The sequence below is a fragment of the Haliotis asinina genome, chromosome 2 (genome assembly GCF_037392515.1).
Source record: "Haliotis asinina isolate JCU_RB_2024 chromosome 2, JCU_Hal_asi_v2, whole genome shotgun sequence".
Taxonomy (NCBI): Eukaryota; Metazoa; Mollusca; class Gastropoda; order Lepetellida; family Haliotidae; genus Haliotis; species Haliotis asinina.
In genome coordinates, this window is record NC_090281.1 from 72,804,831 (window position 1) to 72,820,885 (window position 16,055).

Below are 16,055 nucleotides of genomic sequence, written 5' to 3' on the forward strand. Positions count from 1 at the left end.
AAAATATCACTATGTCACGTTGACATTGTGCACGGCGTCGCGGTTCTTCTGTGGCGGTCAGTCAGTCTATGTTTAAATGTAGATATGGGTTTATTCATGTATTTCTTAATTTAACGACTTCATGATCAGTAATAAAGAGAATATTATGTTTGTGCCCATAACATACTATGTTTACGACACTTGTGCCTCGCTCACGGTCGGGAAATACCAACATTTAGGCACTCGTGTCGTAAACATACGTGTAGTATGATACGGGCACTGACATACAATGTTCTCTATTTATTATCTACGAGGTTGTCCTCTCACTAAGGCAGATTCTGTCAAAACTGGTCTCTCACACAGCCAGAGTGGAATTTGGCTAGTTAGAGGAGGAGTTAGTGTTTAGTAACACTATCACTTAGTCCAGATGAGTCATATGCTTAACTGGTGTTAGTAGTTACTTTTGTATTAACGTGAGATGCATGTACATTGATACGGTATTATTCGAATACTTTTGAGGATTGGTGGAAATACTCAGTTGGTGACAACAGCATCAAAGTGAAGTCTTTTGGAGGATTTCAGAAATGCTCAGTTAAGAGATAGCACTGATATGATTTTAACTCGTCCAAGAATATTTGTGCGAAAGCAATTATTATTCCGAGCACAAGCAGTTAGGCCTCAAACAACGTATACTGGACTACACTGATAAATTCTGTACTGTTTCAACAATGATAAATTGTTGAAGGACTTACAAATACTGATTGTTAAGAAAAATCACCTTTACCCAGTACTACTTCCGTAGTTTTGGATTGAAGAACCGAGACTTATACAATCACCAAGCGTAATGTTATTTGTCTGAAGAGGTATTGATATAAGCTTTTTGCTTGTTTGCCAATCCAGTTTCTGTACAATATGTCAGAAATAGATATATATTTAAAACGAATCGTACAATTACAAGCAAACGCGCACACACATGCATACACCTTAGACTGTAGCCCTTGAACAATGGCTCACGCATCACTGACTTATTCTAGTTACCTGGATGGCTATTGTCGAAATGTTCGTAGCTCCACGAACTTTTTAAGCCCATTCTTAACACATTGGACTTCAAATAATTCTTAGGGCTCCGAACGTTTCTAGAATAAGGGCCCTGGCCAAGCCATGGTGCAATGTTGCCTTAGCTCGACCTTTTTGGTTAGACTCTGGATAAGTGAAAGTGAACCCCAACGAGAGCGAACATATCGGAGTTCATATTTTTCATACGATGCCCGAGGGCAAAATATCACTCTGTCATGGTGACGTGACATCAGGAACAATACCATTTATTCGTAAACATAGTATGACATGGGCACTCACATAATATCCTCTATATATTACAAAGAAGAAGCCCTGAGTTTCAGAAGTAGATCAGGAAGTCCAAACCCACTGGAAACTTCTTCGTTTGACAGTGTCATTACCGGTATGTCTATTGTGTCCACTGTGTTAATCATTTCCATTTGGCATTCACCATGAGTGTAGGCATGTGTAGGTTTACGTAAGCTGAAAGCCTGATGGCTGCCGGGCGGTGTCAACATTGGGGATATTGCCATCGCCAAGAACAAATCAAGATGTCAACTGCGATAAGGCCACGCCATTCTGAATTCGGAAAGGTAATAGTGCTTAGGTCATCTAAGGCGCTTGAAACCAAAATGATAGTCGAACATATGTGTCTGATTGTGTGTCTAATTTTGTCAGCTCGCGGGCTTCATCAAGATGGTAACACATAAGGGATGCATTACATTTTCCACCCACACCAAGCAAATATATCGGGATAGAACTTAAATACTCTTCAAAGGTGCGTTCTCCCAAACTCGCCTCCTCATCCATTCCATATTTAACCATAAAATGATATCTTGGGATGAATAATAGCAAAGACTGATAAAAGAAACATCAACGCCAACGCCAAATCAGTTGTTTAATGTTACTGAAACATCAAAAGATATGTTACAAAATGAAAGACAGGAGCGAGTGAAGTATTTTTTATAATTCGTGTATTGCTTGTGTAGATCTTCTGTTAGATTCTGTTCGACACACAAACGTATGTACCTTTTCAGTCTATATATACCCTGGCTTTGATGGAGCAATGTCACTTGTAGGATTCGTTGTTGTGTCACTTCAGGTGCATGCAACTTACTGCATATGGCCATTTGTACAGTACACTGAGAGGTCTATTTCCAGAAATCAGGCAACGCAAGCAGAACGTTTAGATGTGTGGGTGAATGTAGACTACAAGGTTTAGAGCCTTGGGATTGTTTCGGGAAGCTATCGCGATGTAAGCTATGATCACCTGCTTGTTGTCTGACAAAACATTATGAGCATTTTCTCAATGGAGCCCAGTTTTTCAACGAAGGTCTCGATTGAACAAAATACGTTTTGTACCCAGGCAACACTTTACTGCACAATAAATGTTTAATTCAATGTGTGGTCTTTGCAGGAATGAATTGACATCACGTTGAGATAAATAGTTCTAAATAAATATAAATAGGCACCTCACTTTTGTACGCATAACAGTTCTGTAACATAATTTTGCTTGAATGGCTCATACTCAAGACTTAGCTTGCGTAATCTACTATCAATGTTTTGCTAACTCATTGTCCTCTTGCGAGGAAATCGTGAGATCTGAATTCTATGAAAGGTCTAGGTGTATAAGAGTCTTGTTTGAAAGTATACCTCAATCGGTAGCATATGCATACATAAGCCAGAGGAAATGTGAAATGATATGAGAAAATATAAATTTACCATACCTTTTCACCGCCAACCCTCTAACTGTGACAGTGTTTAACCAATGGATATGGTAATAATAATTTGTTGACTATGCTACGAACAATTAAGTATTTTATTGCCCAGAAAAGCATTATGATGATCCAGCATCACCTCTAGCATGTGATGGTCTTACACACGCAGTAGGCGGGGTACTCTATGTATTCAAAACTGAGTTTCCTGGCAGAAGGTCCCTCCTGACAGTAGGCCCACAGCCATCCTGACATCTGTTCAGCCACACACTTCCCTGCTTTTGTCCCACATTGACTGCACTGTTCCTGGCTGTAACATAGACAATATGACCTTTGTCAATAGCTACCTTCACAGCGAATTTACGATTCCGACACTCAGTTTCTGGCTGAAATCTGTCTACGTTTTCTGTGATAGACGTCTAACAATATGTGTAAAGCATTTCGCCCTAACCATGTTCCGTTATAATTTACAGAAAAATCATGTGCAGTATGGCGAAAATATAGCCAGTACCTCGTTAATCCAGACAACCTGCCAAATAAATGACATGTTGGATGGCTCCATCTTTGCTTCAGTGCATTTCCCACAGTTGTGTCTGGAATGATTATTCTTTCCCCCCCCCCCCCCCCCCACACACACACACACACACACCTGGTAAAATCCCCATGACCTGTTTCCCTCCCCTACAGCTGCTTCTTAAATAATTATTCTGTCTCTAGCAAAATCTTCATGACCTCTTTCTCTCGCCTATCGACGTCCTTTACTAACCCGCATTTGGCGACCTTGAGACCTTGCACCTTAGGTTTATAGACGAAACAGACAGAGTTGTACTTCTTGAAGCTCTGGATGTATTCGCTGGTGAAAGGGCACACGGACTTCACTTCATTTCCGCCAAGGCCGGGTGGACTGGAAACATAACCAGTGCAATAACTCGTGTAGGTGGGAGACATGGCACCATTGACTGTATGCATCAGAAACCTGTCATGTACAACTGTCACTTGTATGAAGCGGGGTTCATTTGACAGAGGCATTCTGACGACAAACAATGTTACTGTGCCTCGTGGAAACAGGAATTGTACAGAATATGTCATGCTGATCTAATAATGGGGACATTAGCTGAAATAACTATTGTAATCTCATCATTTCTGAAGCCTAAAATCCCTTCACCTCGGGAATAGGTTTCCTAAGGATGTGTTTAGACAACGGACATTGACATATATATTTCATTTTTCATAACAGTATTCTGGACATAAGCGAATCTTTGCAAAACAAACTGGTTTTTGACTACAAAAGCAACAATCGTAGTCAATATGGCTTGTGCATATACAACTGAATGGTTTTTAAGCCATTGATTGTTTCAGTGTAATCTCAGCACTACTCCAGCCAAGTCGAGGACTGTTAGTAATTCAGTTTGGACCCGCTATTGATAACATGAGCATCGTTATTCACCGTAGGGGTACGATCAACCAGAATGGACAGATTATATCCACCCAGTGCGTTAAGCTTACTTTCACCAAAAAGCATACTTATGTTCCTAGGGGTCTATGCTCGGAATCGTGACTGTCCTCTGCTCAACTGCAACACATTTTGACCATGGGTTACCTGTCATTCATTCTACCCCGAGTCACTACGTAATGTTTTCGACTTAAGCTTATCTAAAAAAATATATATTCAGCGTACATAGCCTCTCTCCTCTTCCTGAATGGAAGCCCACCAAAGTTGGAGAAGGGGTCCCTTGACCTCAGACCACCTCCGAAACTAAAGCCACGACCTGGCTGAATGACGTTGTCTGGAAATTGTGGAGGGGCGTGCTGGAAGCCACCGATGTTGTTGTTGTCCACACTTTTGCCGATCTGGTTGAACATGCCGTTGACGTCAAAGCCATGAGGTTCTCCGTGGTTAACCTGATCTCCAAGGGAAGACAACCCATCGACATGGTTCCCACCAAAGTTTGGAATCTGTATATGTCTGTCAGCAGCTGAGACGCCGGGTAGATTAAGTCCAGTATTCGGGTGTCCCAAATATTTAGTGAAAATGTCCTTTGCTAGTTGGTTATCGTTGAATGCTCCTTCAACCATGAACCTGTGAAAAATGAGATACTGTTTTCGTTACATTTACATGACTGTATGAGCGCTGTATGCTTTTACCTATAAATCTCATAGACATTTCACAACTCTATTACAAGTTGACGAGAAAATTAAATTTTCTAGTTTTAACTTTTTTATTTTGACAAATGTTATTCGGAATGTAATGTCAACACACACACGTTCAGGAGAAAATATTGTTTCACAAGCTGATGTCGCACTTACAGTTTCAGTATAGCCATTTCCTGTATGTGACAAATGAGTTAACATTTATGAGCTTGGGGATTTGCAAAATCATGTTAAGAATGTACAGCTATAAGGCAACTTAACTATTGCTGTGGGCAGTAGAGGACAAAATTTGAAATCCATGAATTTCCAATACAACTACCCACAAAAACCAGTGTGTCTAGAGATATTTCTCAGAGCTATGACAGACAGACCATCGCGGCCGTCGATGTATAATGGCAAATAACTGACATCGGCATCCTTTAACGTAGAAAGTAGTTTGCTCACCCCCTACATGTTGGTAAAGAATTTCTTGAATATCATTCTAATTATCCTATACACTTTTTTCAACGGTCTCCCATTAGATCGTCCCATCGTGTCAAAATTAATAATATTGAGACAATGTATATCTATGTTTCCTAATTCCACGTTTCACATGATTGACTCACGTGGGATAGCCAAAGCCGTCGCTGGAGGCATGGTAGGTGTTTGGGGTGGACACGGAAAAGGAGCACTGCTTCTTGCCAGGTCCATCACCATCTGATGAACTGAAAGACACCGAGTTCCCCGTGCTGGAGTATTGTCGTTCTGCCTTGGGTGTATCCGAATGAGCCTTGACTGGAATTTGAGCTTCAGGGAGCCGAGAATCGTGATGAGTTACAGAAAGGTTGACGGCTTTTCCGGAAACAGGGACGGCTGATGCAGAAACGGTGACAACGGGTGCAGAAACTGGGGCAGCGGGAGGTGGAACTGGATCAGATCCACTGATCTTGGCAACACCCACATCTTCAGCAGTAACGACGTGGTCGACGTTGCCATGTGTTCTTACAGCCTTGTTGTACACTTTGGGTGGAGGTGGGGAGGCAAATGGCGCTGGGGACTTCTCGACGGGTGCACCAGGAGCAGTGTAAGTTGAGACTGGAGGGGTATGGGGGTCGATGGCTAGCCGGTGTCCATCCTCTAGGGCGGCGACCTTCGGAGGAGCATCTTCCGACGCAGCGAGGCATAACAGCAAAGCCATAGCCAATGCAATTCGTAACTGGAAGTAAAACGGATGATATTCTAATCATTTCTTACATAGGATGAAAATATTTGTGTTCTTTTAAGCCCATTCAAAAATATTACTACTAAATCACTGTACATCAATCAAATACCTGAACGGCAAACCACCGGTTGATCATGATCTCCCAAGTCATATCATCTGATCCTATATTTAGTCACCCAAAAACTAATAAGCTCCAACCGCCAAAAATATTATCTACATTTTTTTTCTATGGGGAAAGCCCTACCAGAGCGTGATTTGATTAAGATTAATGTATCTATTGCAAAAAGAGAAGAGGATGCCGACTGGATCTTATGATACTTTTCGCAAAGTACATAGTTGATATATTATAGTATGTTAAATCACTGTATAATATATTTGGGAATTTACTGATCAATGTTAAGAGTGTCTTTTCCAGAAATGAGTTAATTTTGTGTGTTGAGTCAGTGATTTCTGTCTGTGCTGCCACGTACCAAAACAGTGTTCACAAAATATGTATGGCCGTTAATAAACTAATTTTTAAAAATATCAGTAAAAGTTATTGATATCCGAACTGTTTCAATCATTTCTAAATAATGTGTATGAAAGTTTTCTAAGAATACCAAGAATTCCAAGAATACAATTTAATTCCTTTATTCCAGAAGCGAACAACAATAAATCAAAGACTTTTCAAAATGTTAAACGGATGGCCGCTGCCTCTGCAGAAAAAGCAACACAGATATTTATGGTATCTGACAGACGCTGACGATCTTAGGATCTAAAGGTGCAGTTTACAAAAATAGAATAGCAATAAACATTAAAGAATGCCATATGTGGGACTTCAAATGTATTAATCAAGAAACCTATTTTTCTTGACATTTGGGATGAAATGTGTTTTATGATTAAAGTCAGTAAAACATGCATCGTCCCTTTCTCAACATTGTTTTCTCTGCAATATGACATGTGCATGTTGATCATTTATAGTTCGTAATACTTTTGACATGTCAATATACATTATCTAATATGAAAAAAAATATATATTGTGCTACAGTTTAGCCACATGATTAAATGTGTCGAACTAATTTCTTTCAGCCATTCTCGTCACGTAGACAAGACCAGATATACACTAATCAAGTGATAGTTTTGGCATATGCTGTGGTGTGAAGGCGTTACATAACGTCATATTTAAAAACAATTATTCAACGGGTCACGTAGACATTCCAGGGTAATCGAATTATACCTATGGTAATGACTACAGTCAACTCTAGGCCAAGACGCATGTAATAACGATGCACTTGTTTGTATACAGCGGCTAACCCCCAACGCTGCTCAGATGTCCTTTGGTATATTGACGTAGACGATAAATTCTAGCGCAGGCATATTTGGATGGATGTGGTGCAAACTACAAATTATTCTAACCTAACCTTACGAACGTATAGCACGAGTTCCCCGTGTCTGTAACGCATGATTGACATTTTTTTTAAACCAGTCCCTACTTTGTAAATATTGACGCAATCATTGTAAATATTCATCCATGTAATACCTTGTATTAGATGAGCCAGCGCAGTGAACGCGTTTGTGACAAACAGGCGGGGCAAGCAATCTGAACGAATACACTTGGTTGCTACAGGTAGATTGGCGACTAAGCACGTGCAATACATGCTGACCGTGGCGTGAAATCAATACCTCTACTGTTTAACACGTGTCTCGTAGGGTGATTTAGTTCAGCAAAACACCATCACGGGGAAATGGAACTTTAGACGACAATCTCTTTCCCTCTTGTTTCAAATGGAATGTTCTAGAGGGCGTTCCCATATATGCAAATTAGAGCCATTTGTCAGGTCGTGGCTCATCTAATACTTGCCAGGCAGTAGGATTACATTTGCAGTGGTCTGAAGTGACTAAATTTAATGAGGTGACCCTCTGGGATCTCAGTCTATATATAGAACGGATATAAGTATGTCAAGAACGTATATACACGTATATCAGGAATCTGGAAGTAAATGACACCGTCAATTACTTTCTAAAAGAGGGATGACGTTCCCATGTTCACTTTCCTCTGCATTTTGTAATGAACAATATTCCTTGTGAACAACGAGGATAGTTCCATGGATATACAACGTCTTTGATATTGATATGAGCAACATTCAGCTACTAACACAAGCAAGTGATACACCGTAATGTCGCTCATATCAATATTAAAGAAATTGTATATCCATAGAACTCTCCTCGTTGTTCATCACACCAACTAATGTCACTTAACAAAAGGGTATATTCCTGGGTCCACTTGCACAAAGCGACCTTAGCGCTACGACTGTCTTAAGCCTATGTTGGAGTGTGGGAATTACAATCATTGTAGCGCTAAGATCGCTTTGTGCAAGTGGGCACTGGTCTACATTTGTCGGTCCCTACATTTTAGGGCTTTTGAAGTATGATCAGACATCTTCTTTCTCGGAATGTTCATAGCTGACGATTATACTTCTCTAATTACAAGAATGCAGTTTGCATTTGAAAGCCTGATATAGCCAGATATAATCAAAGAGCACGAGGCACAAACAAGAGGCTCGAATCGATATGAATCATTGTTCCCGACAATTTAAACCAATGTTCAAAAAATCATATAGCCGTAATTTCATTAAGGTACACAGATGAAAGAAATTTAATTTGCAATTTTCATTTTTGACTTCTAGGTTTACCTGTTCAGAAGACATGCGTGTGAACGTGTTTAAGACGAATGCCCGCAGGGGTGTAGATTACAGTTTCGCGGACGTTAAGCGTCCGACCTATTTTATTGTGGCCATACACACATTTAAAGTATAAAGTCGCATTTATACAGTTGGCCGTGCCCCTACCAAAGAGATTTGTCACAGCGATATTGGAAGGGTTTTATAGTTTATATATGTAGGACCGCATGAGTGGGGCTTAATAATTTGAGGCCATTGTGAAAAGTAAGCAATCAAGAGCATTCCACATTTTTATTTCTACTTTTTCCAAAGACCAAGGTTTGAATTCTTACATGGATACAATGTGTGAAGCCCATTTCTGGTGCGATATTACTTAAATATAGCTTCAAGCGGAGTAAAACCAAACTCACTCACTCACCCACAGCACACGTCAGTTCAAAATAATGTCAGTGGATGAATATCCAGAGTAACGTTGCTGTCTCATTTAAATATGATCATACTTCCCTTGCAAACACGGTATACAAGGCCATGTTACAAATAACACATTATATAACAAGATCATCCCTGTTTCCTATAGTTCTCACCCGTTTGTTATTTCCAGGCGCGTAGTAAGCCACGTTTTTTTCGTCTGTAAGTCCGATAGGTTGCAAAGCTTTTTATTTAGATAGTATTGAGGATTTGCCCAAGGTTTTTAACAACAATCATGTGAAAACCCGGTTTTTTTCATAATTGTAGGTACCCACCTGCGTTTGGTTCAAATAATTTCTTTCCTCTCTTTGGATATGACGAAATTAATTCAACTGTGTGTTGCATATCTTGGTTTCCAGTTGTGATTCCTGATGAGATGGACTTAGTCTAGTTCCTGAGTAAAGGTATTTACGATTGTTGATGTGGGGTGATTTTAACAAACGACAAGCGTTTGCCATGCATTAAAAATTGTGGATACAAATCTGTTATTGAAGCTAACGGGTAGAGCTATGTATTATAGGGGCTAAAACACCGAGCGCTGTTGTCTTAGGATCAACTGATCGTTGAATTGAATTTTCATGTATCGTTATTTGTAGTTAGTAACTACCGTAAGAATTTGTCCGCTAACGTAGACTCTCGTCCCCCCAAGTACTCCCCCCCTCGCCAAACATTAAACTGACACGTAGTGATATAGCTAAAGGACTGTTCAATGAAGTATTGATTAGTACTTAATTACATTTTCAGCCCCCGGGCGTCAAAGAATCGCTTTTAACGACCAGCTAAAGCTACTCCCGCTGTATGTTTCGGTTATTTTCAGACCTAGGAAGAAGTTTTAGACGTTCTGAAACAAACTCGATACTGCTGCACAAACAACTGGGTGTTTTTCTTAATTTACTGATTGGTTCAAATTGATCTTGATATCGGAGAGTGGGTGAGTAAAAGTTCGATGGAATAAGGCCTTTGTATGTCTAGATGTATAAGTGCAAGACCTCCTATTTTGTGTTAAGTTTCGACGGTATTAGTAGTGAGTGAGTGAGCACCAGCAATATCGTGGCACCGAAATGGCCTCCACACATTTGTATTCATGTAGAGTATCGAACCTGGGTCTTCGTCGTTTAACCACTAGACGACAGTATATGGTAAACTATGAGGCAAACATTCGCTCATTCTGAATTACCAAGTGATGTTGCGGGAATATTGCTAGATGTATAATTCTAAGCCAGTTAGTGAGCCTCGCTCACTGTAGTCTCTATAATCACACATCAGTTAATACACGATCTTTAACGCAACCATAATTTCTTCATCCGCTTGCTTAATGACGCTCTGTAGGTCCATATCAAAGTACTAGTATTCTAAAGCTCCGAAGTAAAGGCTTTAGTAGAGTAAACATGAGATACTTCTTTAAGCTAATTTTACGACCACTTTTATCCCTGTTTATGAGAGCAATAACTATTTGATGGCAAGATGCAAAACATCATGTTCTCAAGGGCAGTTACTGGATTCTTTTCCACTATTCAGTGTATAAACACCTCTGAAACCCTACGAGCGAGACACTGATTCTGAAGGCCAAGCCTTGTTGAGAGTTCATGCAGCTGCCGTGTCAAGCTTGTAGTCATTCCAGGTGGACAATAAAGCATGTGAATTGTCAAAATGTTTCGCACACATAATGTGTTATCTTCATTTCGTTTCCTGTGTAGGTTATTGCCGCTTCTAGTACTCAAAGGTATTAGGTTGTTACTTTTTGTATTGTCACGGGACTTGTTGCTATGTGTGTAGCATGGAATTGCCCAATTCTACTAATGTGGATATTCTCACACACAACTGCCATGATACCGTCACGCAGGTACTGCACAATCGTACACCAAACTCATTAACATTATGAGTACATTTAATTTTGGATATTGTTCGTCGTCAAAGTATTTTTCCATTAATGTTTCACTCGTCGTCCAATCAGAAGCTCTTGTTTTATGTTCAAATCTTTTAGCTTTGGTTTTCATAGGGTTGGTTTAGCATAATGGCATGCATCATATATAGGGTTCACACTTGTGAACCATTCACCCATTAACCCCTAAATATTAGCACCAATAATATATCTCAAAAGTAGAAACATCATTGACCGAATTAACACAGAGAGAAAATATTAAATAAATTTACTTACCCTCATTGTGGAAGACATACAACAACTAGACTACCTGAGTGAGCTCTTCGGCCTTGTAATGCGCCAGTGTTCATGAGTTGAAGCCAAACTAACCGTATTTATGTCTATTGAATAAGCGGTAGCCCATAATCTACATAGTGGGGGGCTCTACAACAATACCCCTCGATGAGTTTGTTTAACCACAGGCGTAAAATGAAGATAAAATACCAGTTACAAAGGTTCTGCGGTCAGTTGAAACTGTTAGATAATCCTTTCTGGTCCATTCATTCGAATAACATGGGCAAATGTTTTATTTTAGTCAGTGTTTACTAATGAATTGATACAAGGTAACAATTATTGGTAGACCATATAATTTGAGAACCTATCACGAAATAAATAGGACTTTACATGGTAAATAATAAATTTCACCAAATACCATACCAAAGCAAAACCTAAGATATTACTTACCATTTCCATTTCAGAACAGGTAGTTTTGGTGCGACGTATTGTTTAACTTAACCGACAATAGATGTGAAGTGAACTCATTCCACTGGCTTGCGCCAGACATAAACTTACTTCCGTGGAAGTTGTTAAACTTGATTGCTCCGATTTCTATGGATAAATTCATTAAATGACAATGCCAATAGCTGAAGGTGGTAAATAATCAGTATGGGGTATGACAAGGAGTGACCCCACATCCTCGTCTATTTGATCTGTCATGGTTTAATGGCCACGCGGGGTCAAGCAGAACGACACATACAATAGTAAATACGTATGTTAAGAGATTACGTCAGCTGCACTATCCATGTCTACCCAAGATGAACTATTTATGAATAGCAAAAGAGGCCAACCCGCGGTTTATACGAAAATAAATGCAAACATCGGCGCGTCCTTTGATTATAGATTCCGATATTTGAATTCACTTCTTGATGTGAGGAATGATTAATAATTAAACTTCTCTTTCCCTACCTCTCTGTTCTCTCATTCTGCTCTTTCTCCCTCCCCTCTCTTTTTCTGTACTTGCTCTTCCCCCCACACCCCACACCCCCAAACGCACAAAAAGAGACAAAGACTCTCGACACTCTTCGTATAATTAGTACCATGTGACGAACGTTTATAGTCTCTGCGTCGTGATCTTCAATGAACTGATTAAAACTGGCAATGACTGCCAACTGCCCAGAGCAAAGACACCCTTTATGTGAAGCCCCAAGGATGACCACAATAACTTCAGTAAAGTCATGTTGAGGTCAGTGACAGTAATTCTGACACAGCAAGGCACAGGGGTGACGATGCATTCTACGTAGTCGACAGCAACAACTCGGTGTATCTTTTCTTCAAACAAGATTTGGATAAATCACAAAACCAGTTTCACACAACATCAATCATTATGACATTTACTACCAGTCAGTGAACAATTGTACTATTTTAGCGTATTTGAAAAGAAAAACAGATTCCTCCAGAGGAATTATTGTGGTGTATGGAGGGGAATATCTTGCTTGAATAATTTAATATCACATGGTAGGCAAATTATCAGCAAGAGACATCGTCTAAAATATTTTTTATGCTTTGGTTAAAAGTGCATGTTTCTGTTTATGTGTTTACGCATCCAGTGTACATTATCATATGTTCAGGTATGTGATTTGATCTTATCAGAGTATTGCAAAAGCGCTATATATCCTCGAGTGTTGATGTAAAACGTGTTCTTGCTGCAAAACATTTATCAGGATTATATCACGAATTCATCATCCATATTTCATACATTCTGTCCTCGATGAATTCTTGAATATTGGCCTAGATATATCAAGAAATGAAAAATCGCCTGGCATAGTGTTTTAAATCCGTATTAGTCCAACCATATTTCAAACCCTTTTGTGTTTTACGGCACCGATTGTGATTGCGCCAAGGGGACTTAGAGAGAAAATGTATGAAGGCACTGGGAAATTGACACTTTGGGTACGACATCACACCAGCATGGGAGACACACAGACAGAGACATAGAGCTCTCTCGCTCTCTCTCTCTCTCTCTCTCTCTCTCTCTCTCTCTCTCTCTGCGTGTGTGTGTGTGTGTGTGTGATTTGATGAATAAACACTTTAATCTCTCTCTCCGTTTCGCTCTCTCTCGGTTATAGTCATGCGTATATGTATACAGAGGGAGGCAGAGAGACAGACAGAGAGAGACAGACAGAGAGAGAGACGCACACAGAAACACACGCACGCAACACATACTTTCATTACACAGCACAATTTGATTTCTTTCGTACATGTACAGTGGGAAGTTTTAACAATTCAGGTTTTTAATTGAAGTGTGGTTTCCAAAGCCTTATGAGACTTTGTTCTTTTTTCCATTCGTATATGATAAAAGAAGTACCATTCCTGTGTTTTACTTACATATACACTTTGTGCATCTCGCATATCTCGAATTTGCCATGTGTGTAAAATGGCACGGTCCTCTAGTTTCACACCAATTTCCACCACCAAATGCATGTTGTTTTCTTCAAAATAATACAATTGAGCAAGTTGCAATTGGGCTGCGCCGTCCGTCCATGCCGTCCAAGAGGGAAAGTACTGGTCTTGAAGCTCGCTGATTACATTGATACCGGTCATCTTATCCTAGTTGCACACATCAATGCTCGTAATGTCAGTCAACGGGTTATAATTTACAGAACGACGTGATATGGCAGAGAAAACGCTAAGTGTGACGAGAAACAACAAACAAGCAAAATTCATACATCAGAGATGTATGCCAACAGGGTCGTCTTGACATGTCGACCATTTAGCATCTAAGAACCCAGAATCCATATACGTACGAACTATGAAACCTTTGTCTGGTGTCCCTCGCCGTGCTATTTCTGTATTGTTCCTAAATGTGGCGTAAACTAAACTCGCTTACTCACTAAAAACTGGAGCATATCTGGGACGTGTGTGGTTGTCGTGTGCAACAACATGATCCTCCTGTACGGAAGCTAGCCCGAATAAACGTTGCTTTACACCAGGAATAGCGTACACTGGACCTTCAGAGGATCGGGATACTGCCAGGGGGTATGAGGAGGAGAGTGCTGGCTGCCATGCAGTCACATAAAGGTTACACTCGGTATTAACCTTGAATCGTGTAAAACACGTTAAATGACAATATGAAATGAGTATTAACATTCACCAATAAATTCAAAATTATACATACCATGGCCATAGTTGTACAGACATGTTTTTTCCCCGCAAAGCGTTTTTCATGGGGTATTAAAATGGACTCCGTCCGTGCGGCCCTGCACGTGTCCTTTTCGGACCAGAACTTCCAAACCATTGACTATTTCTTAACCAAACTTGGCAAATAGATTGATCTGGTGATGTACTGGTGGCCTTTGGTAACTTCGGATTTTTTAATAAAATGCGTTTCTACTTTTCCATAGCAACAAATTTGATTTTGACTGAATTTGGTGGTAGTACTCTTTTCCGGAGGAGAACTGTAAAAGCGTTTGATACTTTTTCCTCAAAGTTGGCACATAGATTGGTCTGGTGATGGCCTTTTGTAGTTTTGGAATTCTGAATAAACATGTTTTTTGCGTTTCCATGGCAACAAGTTCGACTTTGACTGAATTTGGTGGGTGTGCTCTTTTCCGGACCAGAACTGTAAAATCCTTCAAAATTTCTTCCTCAGACTTGGCACATAGATTGAGCTGGTAATGCACTGGTGGAATGTAGTAGTTTTGGAATTCTGAATAAAATATTTTTAGCGTTTCCATGGTAACAAGTTCGACTTTGACTGAATTTGGTGGATGTGGTCTTTTCCTGAGGAGAACTTTAAACCTGTTCACTATTTCTAAACCAACCTTGGCACATAGATAGATCTGGTGGTGTACTGGTGCTTTTTTGGAATTCTGAATACAATATATTCTTGCGTTTCCATGGCAACAAGTTTGACTTTTTTTTGCCTGAATTTGGTGTTAGTGTTTTTTTCAGGAGCAGAACAGTAGAACTTTTCAATATTTCTTCACCAAACTTGGCTCATAGATTGGTCTGGTAGTGTAGTGGTGGCCTTTGGTAATTTTGGATTTTTTTAATGATTGTCCTTGGATGGCCTCCCGGAATCAAACAGCAACAACGTACACACAATCCACCTGCAAACCCATCCCCTTAATAAATTAACGAACAATATAAATATAGCAGTCATCACTTTACTCGGTCAGGAACAGACAGCTTAAAATTCCAAGGTCAAGGGGACACGTGCGATTAGCTGCACCAGCTTCAGGAAGTGATAGAGGACTGCTTCGTTGTATCACAAAACTTGAAAAGTGACAAATCATTAGGATGTACAAGTAGGATGCATGACTTCTAGATCTTGAACACTTTCACTGGTGTGATCCGGTTCATGTGTTCAGTTACATCACTAAATGACTCTTTTCACGCTTTCTGATCTAATTATTGTGAATATATGACATCATATATTCACGATATGATTGAAATACTGACGATGTGACTTGCAATCTTAACGCACTCACCACTTTCTGGATCTATAAGTATTGCTTTCCAAAGAGCTCATGAACCTTTGACTGCGTTTATGGTAGATGCCAGCAGTTGGGTAGGGTAAGTTCATGAACTCCTGTTATCATCACTATTTGATTAGGTGTAAGAGGCGACTGAGACATCGCTATTTCATTATGTGTAAGAAGCGACTGAGACATCACTATTTCATT

General features: G+C 39.9%; 1 protein-coding gene across 1 annotated transcript; it reads right to left on the reverse strand.

Moving 5' to 3' along the window:
- Positions 1–2,894: 2,894 nt before the first annotated feature.
- Positions 2,895–11,394, reverse strand: LOC137274679 (uncharacterized). The gene is made up of 5 exons (XM_067808014.1): positions 11,389–11,394; positions 5,507–6,096; positions 4,429–4,830; positions 3,517–3,654; positions 2,895–3,060 (listed from the first exon to the last, which is right to left on the reverse strand). The coding sequence occupies exons 1-5, from the start codon at positions 11,392–11,394 to the stop codon at positions 2,895–2,897; spliced, it is 1,302 nt and encodes a 433-aa protein (XP_067664115.1).
- Between the last annotated feature and the right edge of the window lie 4,661 nt (positions 11,395–16,055).

Excerpts from the sequence above, each read along its gene's own strand:
- LOC137274679 (XM_067808014.1), bottom strand. Across the intron at positions 4,831-5,506 it reads GACGGCTTTGGCTATCCCAC|GTTCATGGTTGAAGGAGCAT; the intron begins GTGAGTCAATCA and ends CATTTTTCACAG. Across the intron at positions 3,061-3,516 it reads CTCAAGGTCGCCAAATGCGG|CCAGGAACAGTGCAGTCAAT; the intron begins GTTAGTAAAGGA and ends TCTATGTTACAG.